Below are 13,954 nucleotides of genomic sequence, written 5' to 3' on the forward strand. Positions count from 1 at the left end.
AAGTTGGTTTTTGTATGGTGGGGTTGGTGTGTGTACAATGAGGGTGGTGTGTGTATGGTGGAGGTGGTGAGTGGACAGTGGATGCAGCATAAATAAATGGACAGTGTTGGGGTGGGGAAAGAGTGGGTTTGTGTGGGGATAGTATGTTCCTTGTGGTGCTGGGAAGATTGTCTGAAGACATTATTAAATCAGCACATTTTCACCTCTGGGAAGGGAGCCAGCTGCTCCACTGCAAGGAGAAGAGTATCTCTCTCACACACACACACACACACACACGCACATACGCACATACGCACACACACACACAGCAGTATATCCCAGATGACATCAACCTGTAATATGAGTACATTGCATGATTTACTCTTATAGCTATGGTGAAACTCAGGCACTCACTAACTCTCACACAAACATGCACAGTCACAGGTCTGCTTTTGTGCAGCTGTGGGTGTGCAGACAGTAAAATGCATGGCTGCTGTGCTGCTCGCCGCTGCACAGTACAATGTATTGGCAATGAGCCAACAGCTATACCATGCCCAACTGCTGAACCCAAACCAGTACTTGGATGAGAAACTAATCAGTGATATCTATGTATATCTTATTCATATATAGTTTTATTAAATAGTATGTGGAAATAGTTTGGTCTACGTGCAGCACTTTCAAAAAATAAATAAATCAAGCCTCCAGAAAGAAGCTGAAAAGGTCTTGTTAAATTGAGTTTTGACTCAGTATAGTCACTAAAGATATATTAGTCTCAATACATTCCTCCAAATATGGAAGCAGTACACTAGAAATATTGAGTGGTTTTATTCACAGGGGCTTATCTTATATTTTCAACCATCCATTTCCATTTGAAATCAGCTAATCACAATGCTCTACTGACAACAGAGAGAAACACATTAGTCATGCTCATTCATCCTCATTCCTCATTATATGGTAAGCTCCTTGACTGCATGTCCTAATTGATTTATAAATGGTTCATACATAAGCATCAAGGGCTTTATTGAGGTAACCACTGGACAGTGATATCAGCAGCAAATGTATTAAAAGAAATCAAGTCCTTGAGTCTGAGGCTCGTGAAAAAACACTGTAAGAACTGGACTGAGTTGCATCACCGAAACTCATTTTTTGAGTTACATCTCAGAGACTCAAGTGAGAAAGTGACCAAGCAATAATAGTAGCCAGTGGGAGGGAAAAAAGCTAGGCAGCTGCCACAGCACACCAGCTACAAACTACTGATGGGTGAATGAGGCTTCCTGACTGCCAAAATGTGCAGAGCTAGCAAGTGTTGTCAGCAACTGTCAGATCTGAAGCAATTATAAGTGTTCTGCTGAAGAAAGTCTTTTTTTTTCCACGGGAGCCAATGATTCGCAAAATGTTGTGAAATCGCCCATTATTGCAGTCACAAGAACATTTATCCATTAGGCAGGGCATTATGTTACATATAGTGTGTTTCTTCTATCGAACAAGAAGCTCGCTGAGTTCGCTATGTTTGGCAACAGTGCTCAGGCGATATGTTCGGTGAGCGTGTTGTGGGGTTGTGGAATGCTGGCTCCGTTACAGTGAGGTGGTGGTGGAGCAGCACGGTGCAGTGAGTTAAAGTAGGTAACTGGCCCACACACAGTCACCGTTTCAGTCACTATGCCTACAGCATTCCGCATGTGGATGTCTAGTTCAGTCTCTATTTTGAAACTTTCATGTAACGTTTTGGTGCTCTTGAGTATATCCAGTCTCACATTCCCACCATGACAACAAACCCACACAGGTTCACGGGTTGGATTAAAATAATTCAGCCAGCAGACCACCAAAATAAATGGATTATATCATTCATAATTAATACTTTTACACATATGAATATTTATTATACGTGTTTATTGAATAATGATATTGAGAGGTGAAATGCTCTCAAAGTGAATACTGGGAACTTGTATCTACTGATATTATTATTGTTGACTGACCTTTATAAACTTTGTTTTTGTTGGGTATATGAGCTTTCAGTATCCATTGGGTTTCTGCTAAAATTGGAAACAGCAATTATCACAGCCTTTTCCTCACAAAAGTCAATGTCTTGCCCTTTGATTTTTCTATGTTTTTGTCCTCATACACTGTTCATACAAATTGCTCTAAAATGAACCACATAATTAAAAATCTATGGTCATACACAGCATGCCCATTCTTTTTACAAGCCTTTATTGGGGCAAGCTTAAATTAATCGATCCATTTTACAAGAAACACAAGCAAATGAAATTACTCGTGTGGAGATTTTACAGATATCTTTGTGTGAAGTAAGCGCAAGTTTGATTTTCCTCAAAGTCAATCAATACAGACTTGAACACCCAGCCCACCTACAGAGCACACTCAGAGAAGATTCAGAAGACTCCTGTTCCAACAAAAGATTGCTTCAAATTACCTTTCAGAAAAGCACTTCAGTTTGACATGAACTGACATTTGAAACTAAAACAAAAACCAAAAAAGAAGCTAGATAGAATGCACTCAAGCACACTCGATAAAATCCTTGGTAGAGTGCAGACCTCCACCAAGGCACAACAGTCTCGCCTCACATGAATGTTCACAACAAATGTCTTGGCAATCCAATCATTACTTTTAGAGATATGTTTGGTCTGATGGTGACGCAAGAGGAAAGGTCATGGGGTCACCAAAATCAACAGGTTTCTTCTTTTTGAAAACATGAAAACAAATTTCATGCCAATCCAGCCATTATTTTTCCAGACTCGGAAGAACAAACAGATGGATGGACGGACGGACAGACAACATTACATAACGTCCTTGGAAAAGGAAAAAAAAAAAACATCAGCTTTCACTGGTGTTTTAAACAAGGTCATTAAAAAAAGGTAAACACAGTCTGTTGTCATGGTTCTGGTGCACTACTTGAGGGAGGTACAGGACTGACTTTGTCTTATTTAATTCTTGACATGCCCAGGACGGGGTTTAAACCGGAAACCCTCCGACTGCCAGACAATCGGTCTTACCTGAGCTATGTCGCCCTCCTTGTGTTTACATGCCGTGGTTGATTGTGCTTCTTGTTTTTTGTTTTCTTCCAGTTCATTTGTAGTGTTCCTTATAACTGCACTTATTTTTTTTTCCCCGTTGGACCGTCCTTTTGCTCATGTCTACTTAATCACTCTTTATCATTTATCCTGGTTCCTGCCTTTTATAGTTTTCTGTCCTTGGCTTGGCCATTCACAAACAAGTGTGTCTTCAATACAAACTGTATAGTTATGGACAACATTTCTGATGATGGGGAGAGGGGGGTTCATTATTAAATGAAACATTATTTTCATTGACACAAATACGCTGGGGTGACTACAGGTCATTACTCTGACGACTTTCTACATGCGCTACGAGAGCACATCCTTTAACAGGGTGTGTTTCCTCAGTGAAGTGTGTCGCTTGGTAAAGTGGATTTAATGCTGTAATTCAGAGCAGGGACCAAGGGGAAAAGCCATTAAATGTAACAGGCTTTTCTAACCTCACGTTTCAAAGAGCTGTGTCTGGCCCCTCTAACAGCGCGAGGGCAACAGAACGAGAAGAGCAAACAGGAAACACTGATTTATGACGGGGTGGCACAGGAACTCGCACTCGTACTAGGGAAGCTTTTCAAATCCACTGTACATCGTAATATACAGACCATTTAATGGCAACCGACAGTAAAACATCCTCTGGAGGTATACTGCAGCAGTGGTTGCATGTCTCTTGCTCATCTTGCGGTTTTTTTTCACTGCCCTCTTTCGTGCAAATAAAAATCATATGCTGTAAAAAGACATTAAACATTTTTTTTTTTTCGCCCATGAATGAATTTCATTACTTACAAAGATATGAAGTGGAGCAAATGACTGTACAAACAGGCACTCATTGGCTGTATTGACGTAAGTGAATATGAAATACATAAAGTGCAACATTGCTAATGGCATGCTCAGAATGTTTTTGTCTTTTGTTTGTTCCCTTTTTTATGTGATATACAGTAAGCACATAATGTTTGGGGCAAAGGTGAATTTAAAAAAAAAAATTGGGCACTGTGCTCCACAATTTTAGATTTGTGTTCAAACAATTCACATGTGGTTTGCGCATATTTCCAGCTTTTATTCAAGGGCATTTGTATATGTTTTGGTTTCACCATGTAGAAATTAAATAGTCCCCCCATTTTGTCCCCCCCATCATAATGTTTGGGACAAATGGCATCACAGGTGTTTCTGATTAGTCAGGTGTTCAATTGCTTCCTTAGGAGGTATAAGAGAGCTTTCAGTGTCTAGTTTTAATTCTAGCCTTTTGATTACCTTTGGAATCTGTTATTTGTGTTTGCCACCTGTGTGATCCATGTCTCTGACAGTTTTTTTTTCTTTCTTCTGCCTCATAATGGCGTCCTTGACTTTCTCCAGCACAACTCTAGTCCTCATTTTGACAAACACCAATAACAGACACCAGAGGCAATGACCAGAAGCGTGAGCAATCCAGAACACTTGCTGCTTTGTATTTGAAAGGAAAAACTCACATCTAACACTGAAGAACAGAAGAAACATGGAACACATGCAGATGACATGGTCCCAATCACATTGCCACAGACTAACGAGGCATTACTGTTTAAAACAGAGGTCTATCCAAACTGGGTCTCACCACACAGACCTTTCATGCCTCATGAAAAGAGCAACTGACTGAGCTACTAATTGAGGAAAAAAAGCCTTTTCACCCCATTATCTCTCTGGTACACCTTACAATGGATTCCGTTAGCTCTCCGCGCAAGGACTGCCGTTTTTGCTACCAGACTGTAATTCTGTTCATTGTCTGACTCAAACATGAGAGAAAAATAATGTAGCTTCACCATGGTGGCACACATGCTCATTGCAGTTACTCCATCTGGCTACATTTCTCCACAAATCGAAACATACCACTTACTTTTATTCATTCGTATCCCATTAGATCATCGGTCTCTTTATGAGATGAGATTGAATAATCAAAAGGGAGTGTGACACATACACAGCCATAGTGTGAAAATAAAATAACACCAATAACACCAGACAAATACAAACAAGCCATAAAACACCTGCTACTGGTTGAACCTTATCAATTAGGGGAGGCATTCATTAACGTGAATAGTGCGTCATCTCTGTAAATGTATATTCACATACAGATCCCAGATCAGTTCTGAATCAGCTAATGTGAGGCTAAAAATGTGATTCCCTCCCCGTTTTCCAATATGACTTTGCTAATGGCACGTGTTTGCTGTTACTCTGCCAGTAAAATTAAAGAGGAAGCATTTATTTCAGTCCTGGCATTTCCATGACTTGTCCAAGTGATTCGTTAACTGGGGACTTCTTCCAGGTCGGTTCTGACCACGTTCAAAGACCCGTCAGGAAGACTGTGTGCATTTCTCCCACAGGCCTTAGGGTTCTGGTGAGTGAGAGGGAGCCTCACCGGGCTATTCAGCTCCAAACACAGTGCTGCAGAGTTGTTAAACTGCTATATGAGCCAGTCCAAATGAAAGTTTCCTTCTCTAACAGGAAGTCTTATGCAAGTTAAATAAACTGTATGCATCTGTAAACAAACCCATTTCATTTACCGTCCCCGCATTCTTGACCAAAATGCACCGTGATTCACCCAGGATTGTCTGCTTCAGTCACTATCTGTGTACACCCTGTTTACACTACAAGGATTTTCTTAAATATATTATTTGGTTGTTGTGTAGTTCACATTGTCAATCTAAATGAACAGACAATGTCTTTGTATGGTGATGAACTACTGATCCTTATCTACTTCATGGATACATTAATTATGATCAATGTGGAACTGCTGCTATTTGTAATATTCTATATAGTCTAAAACTAAGCACTGGGACAGCCTATTTTTTCATGTGTGTGTGGTGAGATACTTTGATGTCTGAAAGTGAGTCACTTTATACATTCTTAATGTGTCTCTGAGGTTTTCTGTTCAATAGCTGGCAAGGTCCTCTTCCAGAATCAGAATGCTTATGACATCACACCAGAGGGGCTTGATGGTTCTCAGGATGATTCTCCTTGCTTCCTTTGAGAAGGAGCTCACTTTGAGAGTTAAGCTGGATCTCGAAGGGCGCTGAATAGTTTATTGACCTTATTCCTGGGAGAAATGAAATGGTGTGCAATCATGTTGTGTCAGCGCATACGTTGTCATCTACTTTCATCTAAACTTCCTGGTGGAGCACTCAAGAGGCATCTGTGAGACCATAGATACAAGAAGCAGATAAAAGCCATTTTACACAAGCATGAGTGGGGCACAGCAATATGCTACGAGATATGCACTCAGCACAAAAGAGAAATGGAAACGCCTAATCTCAAATCATATTTCATTAATAGTGAATAGTGAATATACCTACAGAATGTTTATATTGCATAAGCATGAGGGTCCAGTCAAACATGCCTCCTGATGTTCAGTATATTTCATTTCCCTCTGCCAAAGGGGGGCAGTTATTTATTCAAAGCAGGGGGGTAAGCTCGCTTGAAAGATATGGAAATGGATGAACAGCAGTTCATTTTAAGAGGCAATGCTAGAATTGGAAAAAATGCATTTTGCAGAATTAATTTAGATTTGAAATGTACACATTAGGCCTAGGTATTTCACTGAATTTAGAAGGCGTGCTCTTCTCAGGTATGAACTAATAAAATAGGGGAATTGTGGCCAACTATTGTGAGGTTAAGTTAGGTGCTCTAAGGTTAGACTGAGCACTATGTATGTAATAGACGCATGGTTTCAGACAAAAAAATAAAAAATAAATTCACAAAATTCGCCTTTGTCACTTTGTAAACACCTTTAACAACTAGTAATTACAACTAAGCATGTATCCAAAGAGATACATTGGCACTCTTGACATTTTCTATATTATTTACACTGCTGAAACAATTCTGAACATATTCAGTCATCCCTATGCATACATTAGCAATGCAAGCCCTCCTCCAAGCAGTGCAATTTACTTTTTTAAAATCTAATTTTATAATGGGATTAGATCTCGGATTCACCCCCAGATGAAATGTTGTTTTCTTCATATACCTTACACATGTAATAGTGCACGGAAAAGGACTACTGAAAATGGGCACTTTCTATTCACACATTTTGGAGAGCAGAGACACCAAAAGTAATAAACAAATTGTGCAGAAACGTAATATGCCAAAACATTAAATGCAGTGAAATACTAGGAGCACACTGCTTTGAACTGGGTATTTCTCCCTCACTCTAAATCACTATACCGCTCCCTCTTTCAAACTCATCTTCCAATCCAAACAGATTAATCTGGAGAGATTCAAGCATTAAATACAGAATTAATCACATTCTACCTTTCTTAATTAAAACTGTCTGCCGCAATTTCAGCTTCACCAGTTTTGTGCTTGCTGCTGCTGCTGCTCCTATTTGGCTATAACATGGATACTGGGCACAAATTAAGCTCAAAACTAAGTCATTTTTGATCTGCGCTGACATCTATTTGCTGTCAAATGAGTAGCAGAACTGAGATATTTAGAGCCACTGTGAAGCTTGTCGCACATTTACAGTAAAAATCATTGCACTTGCTCCCAGTCCTTCTATAGTCATTGACTTTTGTGCTAAACCATAAGTTGGTCTCACGGTACATCTGCTAACTGGCTGATTTACATTAAACCATGAATCCCACTGTGACACAGATACTGGACACACGTCAGTACCCTTATGAAAAATCACTTGCTGAAAAATCATGTGTCCTAAAACCACACGTGAAGAGTGCAGAACTATAAAAATTATCCCACTTATAAAATGAGAGCAGGAAAAGGAAACCGTTACTATTTGAAGTCACATGTTTTGCTTTCACATGTGAAAATTGTACTTCACATTTTAAAAAGTCAGTCACATGTGAAAATGTGGAATTTCATGTGATTTCATGTCACATGTATTTTTTTTTGCATGTAGACGTTTTCATTCATAAGTGAAAAAAGCCAGCCACGTGCGAAAATTCCCAGTTTGCGTGAAATTGTGATTTTCACATGTGAAAAAGCTAATTTCATATGTGATCTTCTCGTAAAGATATCTCAGGAGAGTCAAACTGCCACACACGTACACACATCTGATATCTAACACAAGCTCCACCTCAGATAGAACCCAAGGCCATCAACTAAACTTTAAACAAGAAAAAAAATAATATTTTGAATACAAGTGCACTCTACACTTCAACTTAATACAAAGAACAAAGTAGGATAACAGTAGCATAGATAACATAGATTGTGTATTGCTTTACAGCAATTACTACTTACTGTTTTGCTTATAGCATGTTACCCTTTTTAATTATACAGCTAATTTATGTAGGAACCATGCCCTAAAGAAGGCGGTAAATCCTTGGCTTAAGGTTATACAGCTAAAGTAGCTCTTGATGTTTTACTTCACAAAGCCAGCTTGTAGATTACACGGCTCTGCCAACTACACATGTCACCCCAGCGCATTCAGTTCTGACACGGATAATTCTTCACCCGGAGCGAGCTATATCTACATAAGGACTGTATCCGCGTTGATGTGATTTGCACACGATTGCCTTGCATCCAGTGCCAGGTAACAGCGGGTGTTTAAAATGGTACAGGCTGATGCCGAGCACAGAAAAATTCAACCAGTGTTAATTCAACTCTAACAGATAGCATTTGGTCACACTCTGGTCCATAGTCCAAATGTTATTGGTTAGAGTTGAATTAACACTGGTCCAGAGTGGGACCACATGCGTTCTGTTAAATGCACACTGGACATTTTGCCGTGTACTGAAGCTTCCCTGAGCCCATGTAGCCATGGCTTCAGGCCCTCTGCTGCCCTCTGTTTAAGGTAGTGCTTCCATGCAAGTGAAAAAAAAAAAAAAAAAAAAAAAATACAGTAACAGAGTTAGAGCTAAAGGAACAGTTCACAGAGGAGTTAATTTTACTCAGACAATAACAGCATGTTTATATTTATTCCTCTACTCGATATTTGATGTAGATACTACACTGAATGCATAAATGCTATTTTAACATTTTGTCTTATTTCTTTTTAAACTTTCTCTTAAAAATCCATGTACATAAAAAAATGTAATTATATATATATATATATATATATATATATGTTCCAAAACATAATCCACTGTACCAGTAATCCATAACATATTGTCAAATATTGAAGAGGTGGAAAGGCAAGTCAAGAGTTACTCAACCCCAGTTCTAGAGGTGAGGGGACACAGTTCCAGCTCACTGTAAAGCAGCAATACTATCAGAGTGGGGGAAGGAAGTCACTGTGACAAGAGATAGTGTCATTTGATGAGCAAGTGCCTAGCACATTAGACTCCAGAAAACCCATAGATCATGGATGAGTACCCAAATTACTTTTACTAAAGTTCAAATTACTTTTACTAAATCCTCAGACAATAACATATACAAAGATTTGTTAGACTGTTCGTGGTCAAAAAAGTAATTTCAGTGTTTGTCCCAGCAGGTACATCACAAGTCTCGATGAGATGATCCTATGGATGTTTTTCCATTAATCACTTACAGTCCAGTCATTAATGGACATTGCTTTCATTACCGTAAAATGACAGTCTTAGATTTGTAAAGCCTACTGCATTCATAAATGAACGAGTAGCTTAAATTCAACCCACTTTTCAATGTGTCCACTAAATGTGACAAATCCACTTCTCTATGTATAGCCTACATTTGAAAACAACAAGTGAGAAGGTGTTCCTCAGGAGAATGCACTGAATATAGTACAATCTATATGATTAAACCTTGGCATAAAATAATGTCATATTGCTGCTTAACGACAGTCTTGTTCAACATGTGTATTATCGATTAACAAGTAGAACTGGCTTTGCGCCATCGTTGCACAATTTGGGAAATGATTTGCACGACTGCACTGAACATTTCACTCAATATTGACACATTGCATTGCAATTCTCTGGGTCATGACGGAATTATCTCCTGAACTTTTTCAATTGTTCTATTCAGGTGCAATCAGCTTTGTATTTTTTGCGCGGTGGATCAACAAAGACATAACTAAAAAACTTGGACAACATCCAAGAGAAAAGAGGACACTACCAAAGCATGTTAACTTATTGATGACTCCAGCGTGCCAAAGATAGCTAGACAACATATAGTAATACCTGCTCTCCCGTCTCGTGCGACTTCATCAGGTGTTTCTCCTTGAATAGCGACCACAAACCAATGTTTGGGAGAAAAATCAAAGCCATCATGAATAAAAATGCCATCTGAAGTACTCGTTTCTGTCTCCTCTTCATTGTGAGAAAACACCGGAGCGGTAAAATCCAAGATTCAGTAGCGAAGAAGCCGGGTTATCGCACGTGTGTCCCGTTGAAATTCTTTGACCAAATAACCAAATCACCTTCCCAGGAATACCGGAAACTTTCACCTATAACACAGAAATCAGATATTAGCCTGCTGCACCTGCGTGATATAATTGTGCTGATATCTTTTCAGGTGCGATGCAGAATTCAGCGGTACAAATGTGCTAATTAGGAGAACGTATAGCTGTGATGTCACCTATCAGGAGGATGATGGACGATATATTAACCCGAATGTCATAAGGTGTGAATTCAGAGTGAAGATATGTCGCGAATCTATTACTTTAAACGAGCGAACGCGAATAGCACAGGGTAATATGTTCTAGTTCCTATACTTATTCTAGTTCGGAGTTGCAATACGACTCGTACTAGAAAAAGAAGATAACGCAAAAAGCTACAATGGCATATTCAAAACGACTTACTAAGTAGCCTGCCTTGCATGTTGGAACATCAGCCCTGATGATATCCGTTTCATCATATTACCGGTCCTGTTGTGAAAAACGAAGAATTTACCAGGCGATAAAAACCACGGTGCTCTTCGACAATGCGCACATAAAGGAAATATACTTGCTCAACTTAGGCTCTTTTTAACCGATACACGAGAAAGCGTAATGAACTGCATTTCTTCCACAAGAGATTTTTTCAGCACCTCCTCGCGCCCTCTCTCCTTACAATCTCACATTTTCAGATGTTGCGACTGCAAACCACGTGCACCACGCATTACCATGAAAACATCCCGAAAGCTCGATACTTCCAAAAAAAAAGGCAAAATGTGGGACACCACTGACATCCACATCTGTAGTGATCTGAGAAGCACTGCAAAAGCCAAAAAAAAAAAAAAAACTAAAAACAAAAGGAGGAAATACCGGGGCCAGCAATGAATGGAAAGTAGAATCTGGCCGCACGGGCTGCGTGTTTTTGCTTGTCACTTTTCGATATGGATGTTTAAAAAAAGAAAGAAACGTGTGCAATATACTTTATGATAGGGATGTCTTTTTCATATACAGTAAGCTATTAAGCTATTGTGTATCTCGCCCTCATTGCTTATTCGATACAGAAGGCATTATGAGACAAACGTGCCCCAGCGCTCTTAAATAGGCTACTTTACAGTAGTTTTGACATAAATAGGTTATGTGATCTAAGTTGAGGCTTATGGAAGTCTCATTTGTGCGTTTACATTTATGTGTGAATTTATATTTATTTATTACAACTGTGTTACTGTATGTACATAATGTTAATTAGTGTGTTCTAATAGTTATAATAGTCTTCAACTATATAAAAAACTAATAGTCTTCATTTAATCCTCTATTGCTAGCTATTGTTCAATGTCTTTGAGACAGAAGATTATGTCAGTGATGTGAAGGCAAACCGCTGCATTTCGATACAGGCCCATATTGTGTTGCGAGGCGGCTGGGTGGCTCATCTCGCTAAAGCGCTGTTTGAGTTTTGCGATGTGCCCTGCAGGCCTGGTGTCAAATTATACCCGTGCTAACTGAGGCTGACAGCTCCTCAGGGGGAAAATACAACTGGGCAATAACATTCCAAATTGGGAGAGGAGTACATGATGAAAACTGTTAATCAGTCTCTTTCAGAGCTCACCGTTAATTAAGGGAATCCTCCTGGCAATGTTCACCCTAGCCAAATAAACAGCACTGATAAATAGCCCATGTGTTATGTTAACAACATAGGTATAACATGTTGATTAGGGACAAGGAAAATTATCACCATGACAAAAAAACATATAGGCCTACTTTTCATTACACGTTGAGGATTGGCTGAATATTTAATTAAAATGTCAGTACATGTCAGTTCAAAAGGAAACACACAGGTTGAAAGAGCATGTTAATTCATGCAGTTTCTAAAATCTGTCTCTCCGCGTGAGTCACACGGGTTTAATCATGCAAATTCACGGTGATTTCCCAGAGACTGGGATTGCTTCAGGACCATAGACAGCGGCGACGTCAGCTCCCTGGTCTGCCGAGCTGTATGTGTTTGGGGAACAGCCCGGATCTTTCGCGTTCCTGTCATCAGGTCAGGTTAAAGTCACAACTTATTGTCCCTCTCCTTCCCTTCTGTGGCTTCCCGTGTTCCTCCCAGTCTTTCTGACCTAATAAAACTGCGTTATTCGTTTTGGCTCCTTTGTCCTTCTTACACTGTGGTCGCTCCTCCTTGAATTGTGCGTATTTATGAATTATTTATGCATACCATGTACTTATTAATAACCGCTGACATTTCTGGCTTGATTAATCATTTGCTTTTGCGCAGAATATGCAGGATTTGTGTTTCATACAGGATATTTCGTTTTTCAACATTGGAAAAGCTGCATACTGTCAAAGAAAATAAAATCCTACAGTTGCATTGAACAGCATCTTTACTTACCTTTAGAAGCAACATGTAATACAATGTAGAAGTATACTGCACATTGTAGCTACTGGCAGAATTGCTATTTTATTGAGGCCTTACCTCTTGATTTAGATTTTAATGGTGTGTTCCTGTTGACATAGGCTAACGTGCAGGAGAGATAGTTCTTTGGAGCTATTTTTGTGTTTTGCCCCTATTATTGACAGAAAAAAATACGAAAGGGAAGAAGAAAAAAAGAAAGGCCAGGCTAAATCTAGCTCTCAAACCTCAAAATATTGTACTGTATTCATGTGCTGATAAACAAGTTGTCTGCACTTGTTCTTTGAATTGTAAATGCAAGGGTGTATACACTGTGTTGAGGAATATTTGTACATTGAAATGACATTCTTTCAACATAAACTGAACCTGCATTCCAGTGAAAGGTTGACATTTTCAGAAACTTTGTTCATTTATAAATGTCCAAAAAAAAAAAAAAAAAAAAAAAAAGATATTAAAGAATCCACCAACAGAGGGTGCCCTAAATCATGTGCAGATCAGCATACAGCTTGCGATGGAGTGCAAGGCAAATGCGCACCATGTGACTATATCTTTAATAAAATACCACAACTTGTATCTTATTCATTGCATAACATGACCGGCCCTCACAGTATAATGTTACATCTGTCCAAATGTCAGCTGCATAATTAAGCTGTGAGGTCTTTGGTTTTAGAAATAAATTTTAGTTTTTGGTTGTAATAGATATGCAAAATAGAATATGTAAATAGAATAGGTTATATGCTATCAATTTAATTGATCCAAGAATGACCTTTTCAGTGTATGCCATAGTTTCCATTAAGGCTTTCATAAAATATTTGTTTTGTGATAGCTCTTTGAAACCTACTTTCAAAATGCAAATAGCTGTACTGTTGTCCGCGATGTTGCATGCATTTCAATGATTGGAAAACCAGTATTTTCAAGGCAATGCTCATTATTACTGTTTTTGAAAACTTGAAGCTTATTGAAATCGATCTACCCAAAGAGCCAAAAGTACTTATTTACCGGAAGTCTCTTCCAGCACGAAATGAAAAATTACAAGTCGAGGGAGCGACAGTAAAAGACGTACTGAATGTAGGGAGAAGAGGAGATGGCTTCTGTTATTCATGGACTGTCAGGCTCCTACTGCAGCACCACTCTTCCTGTAGTGCTCCTGAATTTATGCATGTGTATGTTTGTGTGTACATGTTTGCAAACATATTTATTTATGCCTGTACAAACAGAAAAAAAAAATGTTTTTCGGAT

The 13,954-nt window shown here is 39.0% G+C and overlaps 1 protein-coding gene across 1 annotated transcript in view; it reads right to left on the reverse strand.

Moving 5' to 3' along the window:
* Positions 1 to 11,039, reverse strand: part of galntl6 (polypeptide N-acetylgalactosaminyltransferase like 6) — a 114,889-nt gene extending 103,850 nt beyond the window's left edge. Inside the window, exons 1-2 of the mRNA XM_035417141.1 lie at positions 10,738 to 11,039; positions 10,118 to 10,383 (exon numbers count right to left, since the gene is read on the reverse strand). Of these exons, the coding sequence (XP_035273032.1) occupies positions 10,118 to 10,252 (135 nt within the window). The 5' untranslated portion in view covers positions 10,253 to 10,383; positions 10,738 to 11,039. The remainder of the gene's footprint in view (positions 1 to 10,117; positions 10,384 to 10,737) is intronic.
* Positions 11,040 to 13,954: the final 2,915 nt, after the last annotated feature.

This window comes from Anguilla anguilla, chromosome 5, assembly GCF_013347855.1.
Source record: "Anguilla anguilla isolate fAngAng1 chromosome 5, fAngAng1.pri, whole genome shotgun sequence".
In the NCBI taxonomy this organism is placed as follows: Eukaryota; Metazoa; Chordata; class Actinopteri; order Anguilliformes; family Anguillidae; genus Anguilla; species Anguilla anguilla.